This window comes from Pongo abelii, chromosome 17 (assembly GCF_028885655.2).
Source record: "Pongo abelii isolate AG06213 chromosome 17, NHGRI_mPonAbe1-v2.0_pri, whole genome shotgun sequence".
NCBI lineage: Eukaryota > Metazoa > Chordata > Mammalia > Primates > Hominidae > Pongo > Pongo abelii.
The window spans coordinates 27975981-27999631 of NC_072002.2; the positions used below are offsets into that span (position 1 = coordinate 27975981).

Here is a 23651-nt window from a genome sequence, read left to right on the forward strand (position 1 = left end):
ATGTTTTATGTAATTGTATAGCATGAACATTTCCCAGTGTAACTGAAACTCATGATTAATAATTGTTAAAGCTGCATTAATAGTTTCTATATGGCTTACCCATCATTTGCCTAAGAATCCTCAGGCCTGACATTTTGGTGCTTTTTCTGTTGCGGGTAATAACTTGAGCTTTCAGTGAAAAAAGGTTCATTTCATATGTATACCAATGAAGTAATACAGTGAATATCAATCATGTTTGAGGTTTATATGACAAATTTATGGTTAATTTTGTTTTGAGCATCTTTTGAAAGAGGAATGTTATTAACAGGTACATATATAGGAATTTATAGATGTGGGTTATAGCATTTTTTTCCTCATCCGTATTATTTCATCTGCTTTTCCCAGCAGTTCTGGAATGCGAGTGATCGCCTCTTTGCAGGTACAAAAATCGCGGCACAGAGTAAGCAGGTCACAGGCTTGCCCAGAGTCTACGGCTGCAGGTGCTCAAGCTAGGCCTGGAAACCACGACCTCTGGTTCCCTCTACACCATGCCACGCTGTCTCCTTGTCTTTGGTCTCCAATTATTGTTTTCCTTTGTTCTGACTTTATGGGGAGACTGGCAAGAGCTCTTGCAATTCCCTCCTGATGTTGGGAGTGTTCAGATTCTAGCCCTTTCCCTTTTGTTCTGTTTGCCTGCTCAGTAGGGTCCTCTCCCCTATGAATCCAGCAGGGTATTGACACTTCCTTCATGCTTTTGCAGTGGCTGATAGAATTGGGTGCTACCTAACGTGTTTTTTTTTTTTGACCAAGAAGTAGGAAAATAAATCGGTTATCTCCTATTTTCCTTAAAAAACTTTTAAATCCGGAGAACATTTCAGTGGGAGTGAGGGTCCGATTTGTGAGTAAAACTGTGTAATAGTCTTTTAGAAGATAAGATCTGTTTTGTAAAAAAGGGAAGTTCCCTATGGCATTGAAAATAAAGCTGCCTTTTGGAGCAGTGCTTTATTTTATGTGTAGGTTTAATTAGGAAGTAGCACTTTGTTGTGGGAACATAATCACAGAGGGGCCTTTGTTTATGCAAACTTTTAGACAAGAGCTGCTTGTGTGCTGGGTTTTGTAAAACCTCATTAATTCAGATGTCAGTTGTTTTTTCCCCCAAATTTCTGAAAAATTGACCAGTATTGGGTGAGGTTTATTATTATATCATTCAAATATGAAGTGTTTATTAAGCACATCGACAAGGTCAACAAGAAAATAGGGAAAGTTCACATCCTTAAGACAAAATCTTTAAAGATTTTTATTGCAAGAATTGCATCTAAATTGGAGCGTCTCATTACAAGTGAATTCTGGCTGTTCCTGAAAAGAGGTTAGGCAGAAACCCTTCCTAGAAGCACTCAGATAGAAATTACTTTTACTGTATGCTTATTTGTACTCTAATGATTCTATTCCAGTTTTCTATTACTTCATACTGGCCTCCACCAGTTTCAAATATTAAGGTTTCTTGAATTTGCTTGGTAAAATAAATAGATTGGAAGAAATCTTAAGCTCATCATTATGATTTGGAAGTAAGCCACCCTAAATTCCTGCCCTTCAGACATTTTTATCTTTGTTGTCATGCTCTCTGTGAAGCTGCTAGACTCAGAAATAGGTCTTTCTTTTGTTTTCACATTTTCATTATCTCGTTTTATTTTCTCATGCATAGCTTCTCTGCTGGTTATCTATTATGTAAGAAATCACCGTGAAACTTTATGGCTTAAAACAGCAACGTTCATTTTATACCTTTCCTGATTTCAGTGGGGTCAGGATTTAGGAAAGGCCTGAGTGGGTATGTCTAAGGCTGCAGACCATGGGGGCTAGAGTTGGAGCAGCTTAGGGGAGACGGTCTCTGGGGCAGCTGGAGGAGGGGGTTTGGGGCAGCTGGGGAAGAGGGTGCCAGACCAGCTGGGAGAAGGTTCCTGGGGCAGCTGGAGGCTATGTTCATGAGAGTTCAGGGCTTCTCCATGTGGTCTTTCCACATGGGCGCCTGAGCTTCCTCACAGCATGGCAGCTTTAAGGCAGCTTGCTTATAGGGCAGCTTGGGGCAGGAGGCAGAAGTTGTGTCCCCTCTTAGACCTGGTCTCCAGTCACACAGTGTCAGTTTCCCTGTGTTCTATGAGCCACCCAGTCACTCAGGTTGGCAGAGATTCAATTTGGGAAAGATAGACCAGCCTCACCCGTCAACCGGAGGAGGGGTGAAGAATTTGAGGCCTGTTTTAAAACTACTACTGCCTCAGCCTTCTGAAAGGGTCTTTCTCTAGGAGGTTTTAATCTTTGCAGCCTTGCATATCTTATCTTGTAGGGGCCGCACCCCTGTCTTTAGGTGTGGTGAAGAGCTTATAGGAACCAAACAGGAATGCACATACTGTTCTTTTAACGATAAGTGAGCTGAATAAGTGAAAACAATTGAGGCTAGGCTTTAGGAATAAGATGGAGTTTTGTTTCTTGATACAATTTATATTTAAGCTTTCTCACTTATGTATTATCGGTGGGGATTGCCAAACAGTCCAGGATAACCATTTTGCCATTTGTCAGAGCTCAATTCTCTTTAGATTTTGAGCTGCCAAGGTTTGGCTGCACTGTTTCGGTGTTTCTACCCAGCAGGGCTTCTTGCATTTGGCCTGGGAGGATTCAGGGAAATCCGTGAAGACAGTTTTGCAGGATTGGATCACAAAATGCTTTTCATATCCCCAACTGTTTTGGCATCAAAGTAAAGGTTTTTATATATTTATGGGAAAAAAGGGAAGTCCGTTCTGAAATTATTTCTTCCTGTTATATTGAAGCTGAAAAAAAGGGATAAGTTTTAATTTCTCAAGAAATATTTCTTTGAAAAATGTAGTGCAGTTTGGTATCCATTCTAGCTTTTTCTTTTCTTTTTATGTATTGACTTAACTTCTACTCAGATGGTAGTATTTCCATCTTTAAAAACAAAGCTGTAACAACATTTTTAAAGCATGGCTTATAAAAACCTCAGCTAGGTCTCAGAATATCTCTTGTGTTTTTAATGTCTTCAGTGGACCTTTTCTCTACACAGAACTTCCTTTATTTTGATGTACTAGTAACATATAATAGCAGAAAGTTTTTAAACTGTAGAAAAATATAAGAAAAAAGTTATTTTAAAAAATCCCCTGTGATTCTTACAACCAGGGGTGACCTTTTGCTCCATTGCATCATATCTAAGAACACTGAATATATTTAAGAAATCACGAATCTCTGCCTTGTGCATACTGGGATCTCAGGATTCATCAATGAACAAGACAATGATCAGATCCACATTAAGCCCTTAGTGCAAAGAAAGTGGACAACACATGGGCGGTTCCTTCACTATGTTGGTTATTAGCAGTGATGAGCAGGGTCGCTTTCATTGCATCTTTAAAGGCAGGCCCCAGCTCTCAAGGGGCTTCTGGTCTGGTGGGGAAAAATAGGCTTCTGCTGAGTGGTGTAGAGTGTACAGGGACTGGGGATGCACAGAGAACACATTGGAAGGACCACTTCGTGGCTCAGAGAAACAATGCAGTCCGGGCGCGGTGGCTTACGCCTGTAATCCAGCAGTTTGCGAGGCCAAAGCAGGTGGATCACCTGAGGTCAGGAGATCAAGACCAGCCTGAACAACATGGACAAACTCTGTCTCTACTAAAAATACAAAATTAGCCGGGCATGGTGGTGCATGCCTGTAATGCCAGCTACTCAGGAGGCTGAGCCAGGAGAATCGCTTGAACCCAGGGGGCAGAGGTTGCAGTGAGCCAAGATCGTGCCATTTCACTCCAGCCTGGGCAACAAGAGCAAAACACCATCTCAAAAAAAAAAAAAAAAAAAAAGCGAAAAGGACCCGCTGGAGGAAGGGAGGCGGGAATACAGAAGGAAGAAGCAGCAGGAAAAAGTAGGGTGGGAAAGACCTGGAAATTAGAAAGCCTGGCATGTCTGTGGAGCTGACATAGTACATTCAGTCCTAGAATAAACATTTCCTCTCGTTTTTCTTTTCTGTTTATTGGGACATAATTGACATATAGTGAAATGCACAGATCTTGAGTGTATAGTTGGGTGAGTTTTGATTTAGGATCATTTACAACTTTATACCAGTCTTGTATCAGTTTTATAGGCTGAGCCAGGCAAGAAATGGGGCCGCCCGAACTTGCTCTTCAGGAAATGCCACCAAGGAGAAAACATTGTGTGAACAATGGGTCTTTCACCGTAAAGCCCTGAGTTTGGGGCTCTGATTTTGTATTTTGTGAAGTATCATCATGCCTTGCCAGAGCTCAGTAAGAATGTGACCGAAATCGGGTCAGGAGAAAGAGAAGATTTCAAACATCCCCTCGGAGCTGTTTGCTTGACCTCCGCTGACTTAATTGGTTTCTATGGAGTTGGCCCCTGCCTAGAAATACTACATTCCTACTCATTTTCAACTTAGATAGCTCAGTCTTTCACAGGGTTGAATCTTCATACCATTCACTTTTCATCTGTTTTTGTTGGAGGGGGTGTTGTTATAAAATATGCATATCATAAAATTTACCATTGTAACCTTTTTTTGTATAAAAATGGCATATTCTTTATTTTGCATACTTTAATTTCAGAACAAAATAAACAAAAAAATCCACAATACACAACATCCAATCCTGCTGTCAGAGTAAGGAGGAAATGGGGGCTTGACACCCTTGTTTCCTGCCTTCAATACAAAGACAGGAGAGAAAAAAACACTAGACATCAGCAGGGGGAGCCAGGTGGGATGGGGCACTCAAGGCTGCAGTGGGAGCCATTTTAACCGTTTTTAAGTGTACAGTACAGTGGCATTAAGTATATTGTGCAACCATCACCACCATCCATCCCCAGAACTTTTTCATCTTCCCAAACAGAAACTCTGTACCCCTTAAACACCAACTCCACGTTCCTTTCTTCCCCCAGCCCTGGGTAGCCTCCATTCAGCTTTTGTCTATGAATTTGATTACTCTGGGTAATCAAGCTTACATAAGTGGAATCATATTCTATTTGTCCTTTTGTCTAGCTTATTTCACTTAGCGTACATAATGTCCTCAAGTTTTATCTATGTTGTAGCATGCATTACAAATTCCTTCCTTTTAAAGACTGAATAATATTCCATTGTATGCATAGACCATATTTTGTTTAGCCATTCATCCATCGACGGGTACCTGGGCTGTTTCCACCTTTTAGCTATTGTGAATAATGCTGCTGTGAACATTGGTGTACACGTGTGTTTGAGTCCCTGCTTTCTCTTCTTCTGGATATATACCTGGAAGAGGAATTTCTGCATCATGTTGTAATTCTATGTTTAATTTTTTGAGGGACCACCATACTGTTTTCCATAGTACCTGCACCATTTTACATTCCCACTGCATCTTTTAAAAAAATAAACAAAAGCCTTCCTATATATTATGTATCCTACATAATTGGATATTCTCTTTTAAAAAATAAGCTTTAAATATTATGATTTGTCAGTTAGATACTCAGTGAAGTTAGATGTGTCTAAAGAAAAAGGAGAATCTTCAAGTAGAATATAGACCAAGGATCCATATAAAAAGTGAAATTTTACACACTCACAAAAAACAATACTTTCTCATCTCTCTAGTGCTAAAACTATCAACGATTCAGCTAGATTTAGTGCCCGAAGGAAAGAAAACACATAATTATTGTTTCTGGGTGTTGTAAATGTATAACTAATAGGTTAATGTTTAATGGAGTTCGTTAAGTACAGATTTGCACAGCTTTTCTGGGCAGTATCACCTGTTGGATTTTAGAGGCTTAATGATTAAGGGCCCCTTTTACTGTCATTGGGTGGGATGCTCGTGTGTTTTCTCATAATAAGGCATGAGAAGAAGGGATGCAAGCTGTAAGCTCTTCACCATCGCTCCATCAACTGGGGCAAAAACAGATCAATGTGAGGACTAGGAGAAGAGGTGAAAGAAGTTGAATTTTTAGCCAGATATTCTCTGGGACTGAGGCAAGAGGGGGGGAAGTGTGGGCTTTGGGGCCATGTGGGAGAGAACTCTGCACTCTTCCTATAGTGGAGAGAGGGATCTGATCGAGCTGGAAGACCCTGCTTGGCCTCTTTGTGTTTGGCCTTTTAGAAAACCCTGTAAGACCCATTGCTTTTATCTCTGCTCTGGTCTCTTGGTGTTTACAAAGTCAGCACCACCATCTCTCATGATTTCCAGGCACCAACATCCAATCCTGTGACCTTCAGCCCCGGTGATCCCGTAGCTCCTTGGTTTCAGGCCCTGGGATGGTCTAAGGGTTTTACCACGGTGCACAAAGATCTGCGTGATGGCCTACAGCCCTGGCCAGGCGCCCGCTGGCTCTCTCCTGCCGTCTCTGCACTCTTTCCTCTGTGCTCTGCCCTCAGAGTTCCCCTCAGTGTCCTTCCTCACCTTTGCTCCAGTTACCTGGACATCTCTCATCTGGCTTCAGAGATACCTTCTCTTACCTTCAGGGAAGCCTTCCCTGACTATCTGCCTTCTCCAGACTTAATAGGCCTTCCCCCAACACCCAGACACTCTCACAGCCTCCACCTTTCTCCCTGGTGACTTGGTCAGCCTCTGGCTTTCCCACCAGGGCATGGGGTCACATAGACCTTCCATCCACTGCCATATTTGTGGCACCTGGCTTAGTCCCTGTGACAAAGCAGATGCTCAGTTAATGATGACTGGACGAAGCTTCAGTGAAAAATTGTTAGTGGGCATCCCTTGTCCCCAGTCTCCTGTGTCCATGTGAAGTGTTCCTTTGCTCACCCCTCCCCCACCTGTCCTCAAGGGAGGAGCAGTCATTGTCCTAACTTGGGGACAGCTTACTCTCTCCCCCAGGGCACACGTGTGCTCTTCTTTTCCTGTGCAGGCTGTTCTCAGATGCACAGGTTCTGGCCCACAGGACAGAGCTTCCAGGGTGGGTCCACAAGCACCCACTCAGGCTATGACGCAGGAGAGAGTGTGTCGAGCAGGCCTCCACCGCACCCATCTACATCATATCCTCCAGTTTTGCTTTTTTCTGGAATATTGCAGACTGCTTTTTCCAATCTCCATGACAGATTTGTGAGCCTACTTCCACATCAGAAGAGGAAGGAAGGGATGCCATTCGTTGCCACCACTGTCCCAACATGAACAAATGGGGAACTGCATTTTGGAGAAAGCATAGTGTGATTTCAAAGGCTAAGATGCTCCCAGGTGAAAACTTGATATTTACGGACAAGGGAATCGTTAGGAGTTGGGGAATAGAAAAGGTGCTTTTTGGATTTCTTAGGTCTGAGAATGGCCTGTAACTGCATTTCACAAGTGGGTTTATATCATTCTAGGGGCACTTGTCTGTCACGTGGATCTTACAAGGTGGGGAAAAGAAATGAAGATCCTTACAAAGAGCATTTGGTGACATGCCTGGCTGTGGTTTTGAGGTAGTTCTGGCTAATTTTCCACAAATTTAGCAAAATCACCAAGAACACCTGGTCAGCTTGAGCAACAGGAACAATTATAGGGAGAAATACATCGAGACTAGGAATGGAAGACAACCTTTTACTTGTCTGTTCTGTGTCTTAGATAAAGCGGTTCAACACTTTTTGCGGGGGATGAGGGACAGGGTCTTGCTCTGTCACCCAGGCTGGAGTGCAGTGGCACCATCACGGCTCACTGCAGCCTCGACCCCCCAGACTCAAGTGATCCTCCCACTTCACCCTCTCCACGGCTGGGACCAAAGGTGTGCGCCACCATGCCTGGATGATTTTTTTTTGTAGTTTTTGCAGAGATGAGGTTTTGCCGTGTTGCCCAGGCTGGTTTCAAATTCCTGAGCTCAAGAAGTCTGCCCACCTTGGCCTCCCAAAGTGCTGGGATTACAGGCGTGAGCCACCACCCCCAGCCTGCACACTTTTTAAAACAACAATACTATTAGTCACCCTCAAATGGAAATGGTGACGCCTGGACCATGGGTTGGCTTGCAGGATGGGCTCCTTTTGAAATCGCTTTTCTAATTGATGGAAGTCAGAACTGCTTCTGACAGGTGTTTGAAGTATTTTTCCTATCTTCAGATTACTGATCATGGGTTACTATTTACGTTTTAAATGGGCTCATATCTCTGTGCCCTCTATTTGTTAGCAATCATCTTTCTTACTTTGGCTTTTCTTCAGTGTCCACTTTAAGTATCTCAGCATGGTTCAGAAGGGAGCATTCCTAGTTTGTCTGAGACATGAATTTTAAGAATTTTAAAGAAAGAAATCTGCTTGATCTAAATTTATCACTATTGGCAGCTTGTCCCTCCTCCCCTAATCAAAACAAAAAGCAAAAAGAAAAGGAGCAAAAAAGAGAAAAGTTACTGGACGAGGACATGTTTTGTTTTGTTTTAATTTTGGGACATGTTTATTTTGCATATCTAATGGTAGCACCAAATTTAAAGAGAAACAAATCACGTTTTATTCTGAAATGTTCTTCTCATTTATGAAGCTGTTTCTTTTTGTCTGTTAATTGAGTATGCGGCTCCTAAAATGAGGAGATAACAGTTAAAACTGCCAACTGAAATATAATATAAATGACATTTCAAGTAATTGCTCTGAGAAATGTATTTAAAATGTATATCGCAGGCATCTTTCCTTCCCTCTCAGCTCCCTAGCGTCTAAATTTTTCCTAGTTTTTGTTGCCGCTTCATGTGCTGATCAATTGACTAAGTGCTTTCGTGATTGACACGCTATAAAACTGGAAGTCAGCCATATCTGCATTAGTAATTAGCCTCCTATTAAATCACTGCTTCTTTATTCATGAGTAGTAAGTATTAATTCAAATGGTCATTTTACATTTCATTCTCTAATAATTTCATGAGATATAAAGCTCACAGAGCACAAAATCGCCACTTTCACAGGGATAATTGAGCAATATTATTTATCAAATGCACTTAACTGTTAATCTAAATTTCTTTTGTCTGGGAAAAGTTCATTTCCTTCATGCAAGAGAGAAAACATGCCTTCATTCACTGTTGAGTTACCACCATGGAGGCACCTAGGTTCTTCTATGGAGAATTTTCAGAGCGGAGTCATGCCTGGTATTGAGCCCTGTAGATTTCCTGAGCCTGCAGAGAACAGCTGCACTTTCTGTGGAGAGGAGAGGCTTCACTTCTGTCTGCACATGGGAAGTTGACCTCTGATGCTGGAAAATTAGGTTATCTGTATTTTTTAGACATCTGTGCCTGAGATGGATTTAATATATTTAAGTTAAGATTGAGGCCCACATGAACATTCCTGTCTGGATTCCTTTTTAGAAAGTGGCATTTGATGTGTGCCTACTTTATTTATGTGACACTGTTTATGTGCATTCCAGTGATCATTAACAAAGGCTACTTGGTGGAAAATCGTGATGAAAGTGGATTTAAAAATGGCTGTATCAGCTGCAGGTTTAGCAAGACTACATTGACTCTGAGTCTAGTGAGAACCCCTGCATCATCAATTTGTGTTCAGCCAACCTTAAATCCAGAGAAAAGGCAGTTTAGTCAACCATGCAAAAAAAGGGCAAAAGAAATATTGTGGATTTTATTGGGACAAGGGTTTAATATTCTATATACTGGCCAGGCACAGTGGCTCATGCCTGTAATCCCAGCACTTTGGGAGGCGGAGGCAGGTGGATCACCTGAGGTTAGGAGTTCAAGACCAGCTTGGCCAACATAGTGAAACCCCGTCTCTACTAAAAATACAAAAATTAGTTGGGCATGGTGGCGGGTGCCTGTAATCCCAGCTACTTGGGAAGCTGAGGCAGGAGAATCACTTGAACCCAGGAGGCAGAGGTTGCAGTGAGTCGAGATTGCAGCATTGCACTCCAGCCTGGGCAACAAGAGAGAAACTTTGTCTCAAAAAGAAAAAAAAAATCTACATACTAACGGACAATCCTTCAGTTTTTCTACATTATATATAAGACCAATTTGTCAACACATGATTGGTAAATTCAGCCTGTATTAATCAGGTTAGACTGCTGTAACAAGTAGCACCAACTGGGCAGCTTAAGCAAGAGACATTGATGTCCTCACAGTTCTGGAGGCTGAAGTCTAAGGTCAAGGTGTCAGCAGAGTCAGTTTCTTCTGGTTCATAGTGGCTTCTTTTCCCTGAGTCCTCACATGGTCTTCCCTGTGTACTGTCTGTGTCCTAATCTGCTTTTCTTATGACACCAGAAATACTGAAATAGGGCCCACTACAATGGCCTCATTTAACTTAATCACCTCTTTAAAGAGCCTATCGCCAGATACAGCCATGTTCTGAGCTACTGGAAGTTAGAACTTTAGTGTATGACTTTTGGGGGAAACAGTTCAGCCCATAACAGGGCAAAGTGAAGACAAATTGTACTTAGGTTCTTCGTAGCACCCTTTGCCTCTTTATCAGACTTACCGCTCTCAGGACCCCTAGTTTGTTTCCTGGTCTCCAGTTTGGGGACCTTGAGGACTATTGAGAGATTGTGGGAACAATGGCCAACATCCTAAGGAAGTCTTTGATCAAGATAAAAGTTAAGTAACTCCTCCCTTGAGAGCTTGTCCTGAAGTTTTTCACTATGGCTGTTCTTCCATTTGGTATCATTTTCTTATATATGACTAAGCTCTCAGAATAAAAGCTGGCAAAAGGTTGATAAAATACTGGAACATGGTATTGAAATAATTATGGGCTGGGCCGGGCGCGGTGGCTCATGCCTGTAATCCCAGCACTTTGGGAGGCTGAGATGGGTGGATCACAAGGTCAGGAGTTCAAGACCAGCCTGGCCAAGTTGGTGAAACCCTGTCTGTACTAACAAAAAAAAAAAAAATTAAAAATAATTGGCCGGGCGTGGTGGCAGGTGCCTGTAATCCCAGCTACTCGGGAGGCTGAGGCAGGAGAACCGCTTGAACCCAGGAGGTGGAGGTTGCAGTGAGCGGAGATCGCACCACTGCACTCCAACCTGGGTAACCGAGTGAGACTCTGTCTCAAAAAAAAAAAAAAAAAGAAATAATTTTGGGCTGGATGCAGTGGTTCACATCTGTAATCACGTCACTTTGGGAGGCCAAGGCGGGTGGATCACTTGAGCCCAAGAGTTCAAGACCAGCCTGGGCAATATAGTGAGACCCCGTGACTATGAAGACAATTTTAAAAAATCAGCCAGGCATGGTGTGGCTTGTCTGCGGTTCCAGAGATTTGGGAGGCTGAGGTAGGAGAATCTCTTGAGCCCAGGAGGTCAAGGCTGTAGTGAGCTGTGACCACGCCATTGCACTCCAGCCTGGGTGATAGAATGAGATCCTATCTCAAAAAAAAAAAGAAAAGAAAAGAAAAGAAAGAGAAATGACACTGGTTGAAGTGAAAGGGTGGAAAAACTGGATTAGGGCTTATCAGTTGTCTCAGCCTGGGATTTCTTTCCTTTTCTTTGCAATATATGCAAGTAGTGCAGCGTAGTGCTTAAGAGTACAAACTGCCTGGGTTCAAGCCCTGCTGTATACAGTTCAGCACTTGTGAGATCCTGGGAAGATTACCTAACCTTTCTGTGCCCCAATTTCCTCCTCTGTAATGGGGGGAAATGACAGTACTTACTTCGTAAGAAGAATGTTGTTGTAAGAATTCAGAGTTGTCGGGGCATGGTGCCTCATGTCTTTAATCCCAGCAGTTTGGGAGGCATGGATCATATGAGGTCAGGAGGTTGAGACCAGCCCGGCCAACATGGTAAAACCTCATCTCTACTAAAAATACAAAAATTAGCTGGACGTGGGGGCGTGCACCAGTAATCCCAGCTACTCCGGAGGCTGAGGCAGGAGAATCACTTGAACCCAAGAGGCGGAGGTTGCAGTGAGCCAAGATCATGCCACTGTCCTCCAGTCTGGGCGACAGAGTGAGACACTGTCTCAAAAAAAAAAAAAATTCAAAGCGTTAATAATCCTAATGAAGCACGTGGCGTTGGTACTGGCCACAGTAAGTGCTGCGTGGCATTAGCATTCATTAATCTTTGTTTCTTACACACTCTCCATCCTGTTCCCCCACTCAATAGAATAACTGGAAGAACTGCCACTGTGCTTAACATATGAACCCGATCTCCAAGTGAATGTAGGAATCTTTTTGTTTGTTTCTTGGTATTACAAAAATGAAAGTTCAGTGACCCTAGGTGTGTGTGGACATTTGGGAGCAGGCAGTATGCAGGGTGGCTGAAGAGCTCTGGAATTGACACCACCTGGTTTCTTTTGGGACCTGCAACTCAGTAGTTTGTTTCTTGACCTCTCTCTTCATCAGTTTCCAAATGTGTAAAATGGGCACAAAAACAATAATGGGGTTGTTTGGGATTAAATGTGATGATATATGTATAAAGCTCTTCACATGCACGTGGTAAACTTGTTCTTTCCATATTGAAGTGTGATACTGGAAGACAAAGTAATTACATTCTGTTTCAGATGTCTTTGTAAATGACCTTGCCTTTTTCCCTCCCCAATGGGCTGCCTGATCACCCTGGCTCACGTGGCGCCTCTGCTTTGTGAAGTTAAGTTTCACAGGTACAGCAGTAATGGATGGTCACAACCCACATATTCGGTTCAACTTTTATGATGCAAACATTTACAAAACAGTTGGACAGTGATGAGTAGCTATGAGGATGTTCTCCGTTGTCCTCCTTGTCAAAGCCCTGAACACATTATTTCACTTTTTTTTTTTTTTTTTTGGAGGCAGTCTCACTCTGTCGCCCAGGCTGAAGTGCGGTGGTGCAAGCTCCACTCACTGCAAGCTCCGCCTCCCGGGTTCACGACATTCTCCTGCCTCAGCCTCCCGAGTAGCTGGGACTACAAGTGCCCGCCACCACGCCCAGCTAATGTTTTGTATTTTTAGTGGAGACGGGGTTTCGCTGTGTTAGCCAGGATGGTATTGATCTCCTGACCTCGTGATCTGCCCATCTCGGCCTCCCAAAGTGCTGGGATTACAGGTGCGAGCCACCACGCCTGGTCCTTATTTCACTTCTAATGTGCTTTAGAAACAGCAGTTGTCTTCGAAAGGAAAGTAGCACATGCGCAGAGATAGCCAAAACATCTGACACGCTGAAATCACTCGCAGACTGAAGTCGATTGGAGAATGTTTCTGCCAGGTGGAAAGAGTGACTATAATGAGATAGAATTGTTAGTCGTTATTGATTCTGTGGAATTCCAGAATCAGGGAAAAGAAAAACAAAGAAATAAAACCCAAGAAAATCCAGGCAATAAGACTCAGTAAATTAACAACTTCCTTCCCAAGACATACACATATATGTGTGTGTGTGTACGTGGGTAAATTTTTTTTTTTTTTTTTGAGATGGAGTTTCACTCTGTCACCCAGGCTGGGAGTGCAGTGGTGCGATCTTGGCTCACTGCAACCTCTGCCTCCTGGGTTCAAGCAATTCTCTGGCCTCAGCCTCCCAATTAGCTGGGATTACAGGCATGTGCCACTACAGCTGGCTAATTTTTGTATTTTTTTAGTAGAGATGGGGTTTCACTATGTTGGCCAGGCTGGTCTCGAACTCCTGACCTCGAGTGATCTGCCCGCCTCGGCCTCTTAAAGTGCTGGGATTCCAGGCGTGAGCCACCGCTCCTGGCCTAAATTTTTATATATACATATATGTATTTACATACACACACACACAGCTGACCCTTGATTAACTTGAGGGTTGGGAATGCCAACTCCCAATGCAGTCAAAAAATCCATGAATAACATTTGACTTCCCTAAAAGACTTAACTACTAATAGCCTACTATGACTTGAAGCCTTGCTGATGACATAAACAGTTACCACATATTTTTTGTGTTGTACGTATTGTATTATGTATTATATATGTATTTATGTGTTGTATGTTTATGGTATATTCTTACAATAAAGTAAGCTAGAGAAAAGAAATTGTTATTAAAATTGTAAGGAAGAGACAATACTATATTTACTATTCATTAAGTGGACGTGGATCCATCGAGGTCCTCATCCTTGTCATCTTCACATTGAGTAGGCTGAGGAGGAGGAGGAAGAGGGGTTGGTTTTGCTGTCTCAGGGGTGGCAGAAGCACACAAAAAAATTAGTTTATAAGTGTACCTATGTAGTTTAAACCTGTGTTGTTCAAGGGTCAACTGTACACACACACAGATGTTTAGAGGTCCATTTACACACATGTATTGCATATCTATTTTACAAATTAAAAGTACTGGACTTTGGTTTTTAAAAAAATCACCCATATCCATCCAGGTTAGAGGAAGTCTGGAGTCAGTAGCAGTTCACATGGAGAAAGGCATTTTTTGTTTTTTGTTGCTTGCTACCCCAACCTGAGTTAGTAATCTAAGTTTACTCTCAGAAAAGTGAATGCTTGCTAAGGCTGAGTAACTAAAACAGGGGTGTGATATTTTCACTACGTTCTTTACAATTCAGAAAACATATAGAGTTCTCTATTCAATTCCTGGGAGCTGCATTTTAAAATAAGGTTGTGTCCAGAGCCTTATGACAAGGCAAGGATGTCTTGTTAAATGATGAATGTTTTCAGGAAACCAGAATATTGAGGATAAAAATGAGAGATTCTGGAGGTGGTATGTGATAGTTATGCTCAGATACTTGAAGGACAGTTACATGAAAGTGGAATCCAGGATCTTTTCTGCAGCTGCAGCATGTAGAATATTATGGGGGAGCTTGAAGCAATGTAAAAAAAAGATTCTCTGGCCAGGCACGGTGGCTCAAGGCTGTAATCCAAGCACTTTGGGAGGTCAAGGTGGGCAGACCACTTGAGCCCAGGAGTTTGAGACCAGCCTAGGCAACATAGCAAGACCCAGTCACACAAAAAAATACAAAAATTAGCCAGGTGTGGTGGTGCATGCCACTCTGGAGGCCGAGGTGGGAGGATCACTTGAGCCCAGGAGGTTGAGACTGCAGTGAGCTGATATCGTGCCACTGCACTCCAGCAGCCTGGGCAACAGAGTGAGACCTTGTCTGAAAAAAAAAAAAAAATCCTCCAATGAGGGAGTTGTCATAAAACAAAAGGAATGTCTTAGGAGCTAATGAATTTCCTGTCACTGGAAGTACTTGGAGAAGGCCTGGGGTTTTTGGAGAGATAATTCCTTCTCAGTTTTAGATTTTGGGCTAGATATCTACCAGGGTCCCTTCCAAATCCAGGATTTGTCTGGCTAGTCTCCTCCTGCTAATAGTCATCTACATTCATTTTTTTTCCCCAGTTTGTTTCCTCATTACTCTGGCTTTTAATTTTTTTCAATTAATAGACATTTTTAGAACGGTTTTCAGTTTATAGAAAAATGAGCAGAAAGTACAAAGTTCCATACTCCTCACTCTCTCCCTTCCCTCCAGTTGCTCCCACTATTACCATCTTGCATTAGAATGGTACATTTGTTATCACTGATGAGACAATATTGATGCATTATTATTGTTGAGTCCATAGTTTACATGAGGGTTCCCTCTTGGTGTTGTACATTCTGTGTGTTTAGACAAATGTGTAATGACACGTTCCCACCATTAGAGTATCACACAGGGTGGTTTCACTGCCCTAAAAATCTCCTGTGCTCCACCTATTCATCCCTCCTTCCCTCACCCTGAGACGCTGGCAGCCACTGATCTTTTTGCTGTCTTCATAGTTTTGCCTTTGTCACAGTGTCATACAGTAGGAATCATACAGTATGTAGCCTTTTCAGATTGGCTTCTTTCACCTAGTAATATGCATTTATTTGTTTGTTTATTTATTTATTATTTTTGAGACAGAGTCTTGCTCTGTTACCCAGGCTGGAGTGCAGTGGCACGATCTCAGCTCACTGCAACCTCCGCCTCCTGGGTTCAAGCAATTCTCCTGCCTCAGCCTCCCAAGTAGTTGGATTACAGGCATGCACCACCATGCCTGGATAATTTTTTTGTATTTTTAGTAGAGATGGGGTTTCACCGTGTTAGCCAGGATGGTCTCGATCTCTTGACCTCATGATCCACTCACCTCAGCCTCCTGAAGTATTGGGATTATAGGCATGAGCCACCACACCCAGCCTATTTATTTATTTTTTGAGACGGAGTTTATCTCTTGTTGCCCAGGCTGGAGTGCAGTGGTTCAATCTCAGCTCTCCGCAACCTCTGCCTCCCAGGTTCAAGCGATTCTCCTGCCGCAGCCTCAAAAGTAGCTGGGATTACATGCATGCGTCTCCACTGCTGGCTAATTTTTTTGTATTTAGTAGAGAGGTAGTTTCACCATGTTGATCAGGCTGGTCTTGAACTCCTGACCTCAGCTGATTTGCCTGCCTCAGCCTCCCAAAGTGCTGGGGTTACAGGCTTGAGCCATGGTGCCCAGCCATTTTTTTTGAGACAGGGTCTCACTCTGTAGCCCAAGCTGGAGTGCAGTGGCGCAATCTCAGCTCCCTGTAACCTCTGCCTCTGGGGCTCAAGTGATTCTCGTGACTCAGCCTCCTGAGTAGCGGGGACTACAGGCACGTGCCACCACACCCAGCTAATTTTTCTGTGTTTTAGTAGAGACGAGGTTTTACCATGTTGCCCTGGGTGGTCTCAAACTCCTGAGCTCAGGCGATCCACCAGCCTCGGCCTCCCAAAGTGCTGGGATTACAGGCATGAGCCACTGCGCCCGGCCAGTAATATGCATTCCAGCTTTCTTCATGTCTTTTTGTGGCTTGAGAATTCATTTCTTTTTATCATAATATTCCATGGTCTGGATGCACCATAGCATGTGTTTCTTTTTACCTATTAAAGGACATCTTGGTTGCTTCCAAGTTTTGGCAATGGTGGTGCAGGTTTTTGTGTGGACCTAAGTTTTCAGTTCATTTGGGTAAATACCCAGGAGCATGATTGCTGAGTATGGTGAGCATTTTTATTACTGAGTATGGCGAGCATGTTTAATTTTGTAAGAAACTGCCAAACTATCGTCCAAAGAGGCTGTACCATTTTGCATTCCCACCAGAAATGAATGAGAGTTCCTGTTGCTCCACATCCTCACCAGCGTTTGGTGTTGTCAGTGTTTTGGATTTTAGCCATTCTGTAGATGTGTAGTGGGCTGACTTTTTTCTCATATTTAGATGTGTTATCTCCAAATCACTGTGAAAAACACTTTTAACACTACTATTAATGTAACATAATACTAGTATCTTTCGGAATCCAAATAAAGACATTGGAAACAAGAACAAGCTGTTATGTTCATACCAATATTGTTAATAATAATAGTACTACAAATTTGTTTGTGAGTACTTTTTGAGTTTATTCTGAAAACAAATGCTACTAGGAGATTATTCACAAGACACATTTCTGATTAACATGTATGAGCAGTTATACTCCAAAGTGTCGATTTTGGCAACCAATGTATACCAGTTCTCTCAAGATACACTTTTATTTTTGAACAGCTGCTACTGATTCTGTTTTTTTAAAAATATTGTGTATATTTAAGGTGTACAATTTGATTTGATATACGTATACACTGAAAGAATAATCACAATCCAGATAATTAATGTATTTATCACTTCACAGTTACCCTTTTGTGTATATGATGAGCATACTTAAGATCTACCCTTTTAATAAATAAATTTCTAGTATACAGTACAGTATTGTTACCGTCCATTGTATCTCCAGAAACTTATTCATCTTGCATAACTGAAACATTGTATGTATTGACCACCATCTCCCTATTCCCCTCTCCCCACAGCCCCCATTCTACTGTCTAAGTTCAACTATCTTAGATTGTACCTTTAAGTGAGATCATGCAGTAGCTCTTATTCTGTGCCTGGCTTATATCGATTCTGGATTGAGACTTTTCAGTGTCTTTGTTTTAGGTCTTTCAAGTTGCATATGTCATCATTAAAGCTGCCAATGCCCCTCGACCTGGAAACTGGATTTTGGAGCGTTCTCTGGACGGCACCACATTCAGCCCTTGGCAGTATTATGCAGTCAGCGACTCAGAGTGTTTGTCTCGTTACAATATAACTCCAAGACGAGGGCCACCCACCTACAGGGCTGATGATGAAGTGATCTGCACCTCCTATTATTCCAGATTGGTGCCACTTGAGCATGGAGAGGTAGGTGTGGTGCCCGCTGCAGCAAGATCTGTTTCCTCATCAGAGTCTCCCTGTCTCAGATATTAAGACAGCCATTGTCATAGCCAACATTAAACACTCAAAATTGATCTCTCAATACAAAGATCTTTAATATAACTATCTAGCTCTATTTAAAATGGCCTTGAGTCGTGTCTATTATGAGTAATTTCACAAACAATATAGTTTACCTTGTTGACTTCCTCTCTTCAAGGAGGCTCTCAGTCTTCACTCTGCTGTGATTTAATAACGCCCTCGGATCCTCCTTCAGAGCATCTTCCCCACAGCACCAGGGCAAGAATGTTGAAATATTAGCTAAAATGTCCCCCAAAGTTGTATTTCCCAGTTTTCTCAGTGTTCTCCTCAGTAGGTGGTGAGCACTGGAGACTCTTGAAGTCTTGCAGCTTAGTGCCCAACATGCCCAGATTGTATACACTTCCTTAAAGTCAGAGTATAATGAGAAACAGCCTATTCTTTAGTAGCACCTGGCTGGATGAGATGAAACTACAAAAATTCTCCAGTGCTCTTCACAGCGGGAACTCTTCAGCAAGCTGTGCGTTGTTTCAAGGGCAGAGATTAATTAAGACAGCCTGTATCATTCAGGCTTTGTGGACTTTTTCTTTGTTCTTCTCGAAGCCTATTAATAACATTTTAAATTTGCTTCAGAGAAGTTGTAGCCCAGGGACAGATGCTGAAATATTCGAACCACTCGGATAGAAACGGTTCTCTTAAAAGATTTTCAGCAATAATGCCATAATGTGATGAATGCCGTAGTCCTTGTTCTTCACATTGTGGTCTGGTTCCACATCTGATCTTTGGCAAGTGAGGGTTTTCTTTTATATCAAGTTTTAAAGTTTGAGACATAATTTACATTCAGGAAAGCATACAGATTTTAAGTATATAGTATATCTGAGACAGTGAAATAGATAACTTCAATAAACTGAAGACATTGAGATCATGGTAATTCACAAGTAATTAACAAATGTTAGACATATTTTTACAAGAAGCTAGTTGTTTTGATTTTAGATGGTATCTCTTAAAGATTCTGTCCTGACATTAGACAATCAGGGCTATATTTTTGCGTGCTTAAAATTGACATTTGTGGCCAGGTATGGTGGCTCATGCCTATAATCCCAGCATTTTGGGAGGCCAAGGCAGGCGGATCACTTGAGGTCAGGAGTTCAAGACCAACCTGGTGAACATTGTGAAACCCTGTCTCTACTAAAAATACAAAAATTAGCTGGGCGTGGTGGTGCACACCTATAGTCCCAGCTACTCGGGAGGCTGAGGCAGGAGAATTGCTTGAACCTGGGAGGTGGAGGTTACAGTGAGCCAAGTTCGTGCCTCTGCACTCCAGCCTGGACCACAGAGTGAGATGCCGTCTCAAAAAATAAATAAATAAATAAATAAATAATTGACATTCGTCTATTTTGATGCCTTCATCTTCAGATTCATACATCACTCATCAATGGCAGACCAAGCGCTGATGATCTTTCACCCAAGTTGTTGGAATTCACTTCTGCACGATATATTCGCCTTCGCTTACAACGCATTAGAACGCTGAATGCAGATCTCATGACCCTTAGCCACCGGGAACCTAAAGAACTGGATCCTATTGTTACCAGACGCGTGAGTATGGGACGGCAGTCCTGCCAAATAAAATAAAAATATTCATTTTATTTAAAGGAATTATTATTTTTCTTCTTTCTTTTTTGGTTGTTCTTTCCCCCACATGTTGGCCTTTTTTCTTGCCAGCAGCTGTATCCTTATTTCATGTAAGATTGCTATGTTGTTACAGTTGCTGCCTTTAAGTGATGAGCCAAAATCATATCCTCAGGTCCCTCACCCACCCTGTCCCCATAGTGCCATAATGTGGTGAATGTCATGGTCTTTGTTCTTCACATCGTAGTCTGGTTCCACATCTGATCTTCGGCAACTGAGGATTTTCTTTCATATCAAATTTTAAAGTTTGAGACATAATTTACATTCAGGAAAGCATACAGATTTTAAGTATGTAGTTAAGTGTGTAAGACTGGTATCGCAAAAATTTTCATATCCCTTTGATAACCCAGGAGTGGGATTACTAAATTATAGGGTAGCTGGATGTTTACCTTTTTAAGAAAGTGCTAAACTTATATAAAAAGTAGTTGTATCCAGCTGGGTGTTGTGGCTCACGTGTGTAATCCCAACACTTTGGGAGGCTGAAATGGGAGGGTCACTGAAGCCTGGGAGTTTGGGACCAGCCTGGGCAATAGAGTGAGACCTCAACTCTATTTAAAAAATAAAAATAAAAGTAGTTGTATCCGTTTTTGTAGTCTGACCAGCAATGTGTGAGAGTTCTGGCTGCACTACACACTGTTAGATATTTAGTGCTATCAGTCATTTTTATGCCGGCTGTTCCTGTGTGCGTGTATTGGCATTTTGTGATGTTAATTTGTGTTTCTCTGATGACTAGTGTTGACAATGTGCTTACTAGTATACGATGAGATTTTTTTGTCCATTTTTAAATTGGACAAAAAATAAGCCTCCTTGTTAGTGACTTATAGAAGAATTTTATATATTTTGTATAAGAATCCTTCATCAGATATGTATATATTGCAAACATGTCTCTTCTACTTGGTGTTTGCTTATTCACTTTCCTATGACTTTTGATGAGCAGAGGTTTTGTGATGAATCCCAATTTACCATTTTTTCTTTTATGGTTAATGCTTTCTATGACCTCAAAAAATATTAGCTTATCCCAAATTTACCAAGATATCATGGTAGGCTTTCTTTTAGTAGCTGTATAGTTTTAGCTTTTACATCTATAATTCATTTCATATTAATTTTTGTGTTTGGTGTGAGGGAGGAGTCAGAGTTTTTTTTGTTTTTTGTTTTTTGTTTCCTATATGTATATGCAATTGTTCTAGCACCATTTGTTGAGAATACTTTACTTGTTTTGGGGCCGTTGTTGAAAACTATTCAACCTTATTATTGTGGGTTTATTTCTGGACTCTCTACTGTTCTATAGATCTATTTGTCTGTTCTTGTGCCAATAACAAGCTTTCTTGGTTACTGTAGCTTTACAGTAGGTCTTGAGAGGTCAGGTTTCTTGTATTTCTTTATGAATTTTAGAATCAGTTTGTTAATTTCTGCAAAAAAATAAAGCCTGCTAAGATTTTCATTGGGATTCTATTGATTCTTTAGACCAATTTGGGAAGAATTTTAGAAGACATTTTAATGTTGAGTCATCCAATCTGTGCACCTGATACATAACTTTTCACTTATCTAAATCTTCTTTAATTCTCTTTGGCAGAGTTTTATTGTTTATTTGAAAAGGTCTTGTTCAATAATGCTCAATAATGTTCAATAATGAAAAAAGAAGGCCGGGCGCGGTGGCTCATGCCTGTAATCCCAGCACTTTGGGAGGCCGAGGCGGGTGGATCACCAGGTCAGGAGATCAAGACCATCCTGGCTAACACGGTGAAACCCCGTCTCTACTAAAAATACAAAAATTAGCCAGGCGTGGTGGCACATGCCTGTAATCCCAGCTACTCAGGAGGCTGAGGCAGGAGAATAGCTTGAACCCGGGAGGTAGAGGTTGCAGAGAGCCGGAGGTAGAGGTTGCAGAGATCGTGCCACTGCACTCCAGCCTGGGTGATAGACCGAGACTCTGTCTCAGAAAAAAAAAAAAAAAAAAAGAAATCAAAGGAACACGTAGTAAGACTGAACTGTTATTATTTGTAGATGACATGATTACATATGTAGAAAAGCTACAAAGCAACTACCAGAAATAACAAGTGAATTTAGCAGTGTTGCCATATACAAAATCAATAAACAAAAATGAATCACATTTTTAGTCACTAGCAATGAACAATGGAAAATGAAATCTAAAAAGAAGTCTATTAACACTAACATGTAAAAAGAGAACTGGTGAGTGCATTTCTTCAGAGGAAAGCACTTTGTTCCGTTAATGTGATTTACATTTCTTGATTTTTGTGTGGTAGACTAACTTTGCATTCTAGGGTAACTCTTAATTGTTCATGATCTTTTCTATAGAGTGCTGTATTCAATTTGCCAATTATTTTAGGGTTTTCAATAATGAGTTTTGAAACATTACTGACTTGGTTTAAGATGCAGTTGGGGAATTCTTTTAGACTTCTTTGGGTTCTGATGAGCTAATTTGAGCCTAATTTATTTTAATTGAGCACAGGATTCTTTGGGCATGAAATATAATTTTTAAATGTACATGTAATTATATTTTAGATTACCAATAAAAACTCTTAAACTACATGAGGTATTTGTTGGTGTGCCAACATTTTCATTTCACTGAAATCTAGGTTTTAATTTTTGTTCATAACTTTCTTTTTCCTTAGTATTATTATTCAATAAAGGACATTTCTGTTGGAGGCATGTGTATCTGCTATGGTCATGCTAGTAGCTGCCCGTGGGATGAAACTACAAAGGTGAGTTCTAGTACTTTACATTTTACTAAAGCTTCAAAACAGAAATTGTAGCTATAATATTTGCATTACTCTTTTTTATTCCAAAAAAACATGAAAGGTATAAAATTATGCTGCAAAAAAAACAGATTTTCGGAAATTTAACTTGTGTCATTTTTAAACAATTTCATTTTGCTTTGGAGGATATGTTTCTAATTAAGTTCTTACAATGATTTTTTTATGTAATAAAATATCCCCAACATAAAATTTACCATTTGAAAATGTACAGTTCAGTGGCCTTATTAATTTTGAAGCCCTTCTGTCTGTAAGAAAGTAAAAAAAAGAAAAAGTGCAATTATAAATTATGTTTACATTTTTTAAAAGAAGGGTTTTCTCTTCCTATTTTCTCCCCTTCCATTTTCTTGGTACTAAATCAAGATTTAAAAGGGGCATAGTGGCTCACACCTGTAATTCCAGCACTTTGGGAGGCAGAGGTGGGTGGATCACTTGAGGCTAGGAATTTGAGACCAGTCTGGCCAACATGGCAAAATCCCATCTTTACTGAAAATACGAAAATTAGTGGGGCGTGGTGGTGTGCACCTGTAGTCCCAGCTACTCGAGAGGTTGAGGCAGGAGAATCGCTTGAACTCAGGAGATGGAGGTTGCAGTGAGCTTAGATCATGCCGCTGTACTCCAGCCTGGGTGACAGAGCAAGACTCTGTCTCAATAAAAAAATTTAAAAGAAAGATTTAACAGTTTATCTCTTTTAGCATTACATTAAATGAATAATATGACATCTTCTTTTATTTTTTAAAAATTTTATTTATTTATTTATTTAGAGACAGAGTTTTGCTCTTCTTGTCCACGCTGGAGTGCAGTGGCGCAATCTCGGCTCACTGCAACCTCCACCTCCCACGTTCAAGGGATTCTCTTGCTTCAGCCTCCCGAGTAGCTGGGATTACAGGCACATGCCACCACGCCCAGCTAATGTTTTGTATTTTTGGTAGAGACCGAGTTTCACGATGTTGGCCAAGCTGGTCCTGACATCTTCCCTTTTAAAACACTTATATGAAGTTACTTCTTATTTTCTTCTAATCTTTGTAATTCTTTACCTCTTGAGTAGGACTATTCTATTATCAATGCTGAAAAATATACAGATGAACACTAAGAAAATTGTTAATAGGAGCTTCCAAACCCTTAATAAGTTCCATGTATCTTTTTAAAAAAA

The 23651-nt window shown here is 41.3% G+C and overlaps 1 protein-coding gene across 4 annotated transcripts in view; it reads left to right on the forward strand.

Moving 5' to 3' along the window:
• Nucleotides 1-23651, forward strand: part of LAMA1 (laminin subunit alpha 1) — a 187567-nt gene that overhangs the window by 49946 nt on the left and 113970 nt on the right. For all 4 annotated transcript variants that reach the window (XR_010137560.1, XM_054537666.2, XM_024236118.3 and 1 more), the window contains exons 4-6: nucleotides 17745-17987; nucleotides 19452-19631; nucleotides 22358-22447. Coding sequence is in view for 3 of the 4 variants with exons in the window: in XM_054537666.2 (XP_054393641.2) it covers nucleotides 17745-17987; nucleotides 19452-19631; nucleotides 22358-22447 (513 nt within the window). In the remaining variant the exon portion in view is untranslated. The remainder of the gene's footprint in view (nucleotides 1-17744; nucleotides 17988-19451; nucleotides 19632-22357; nucleotides 22448-23651) is intronic.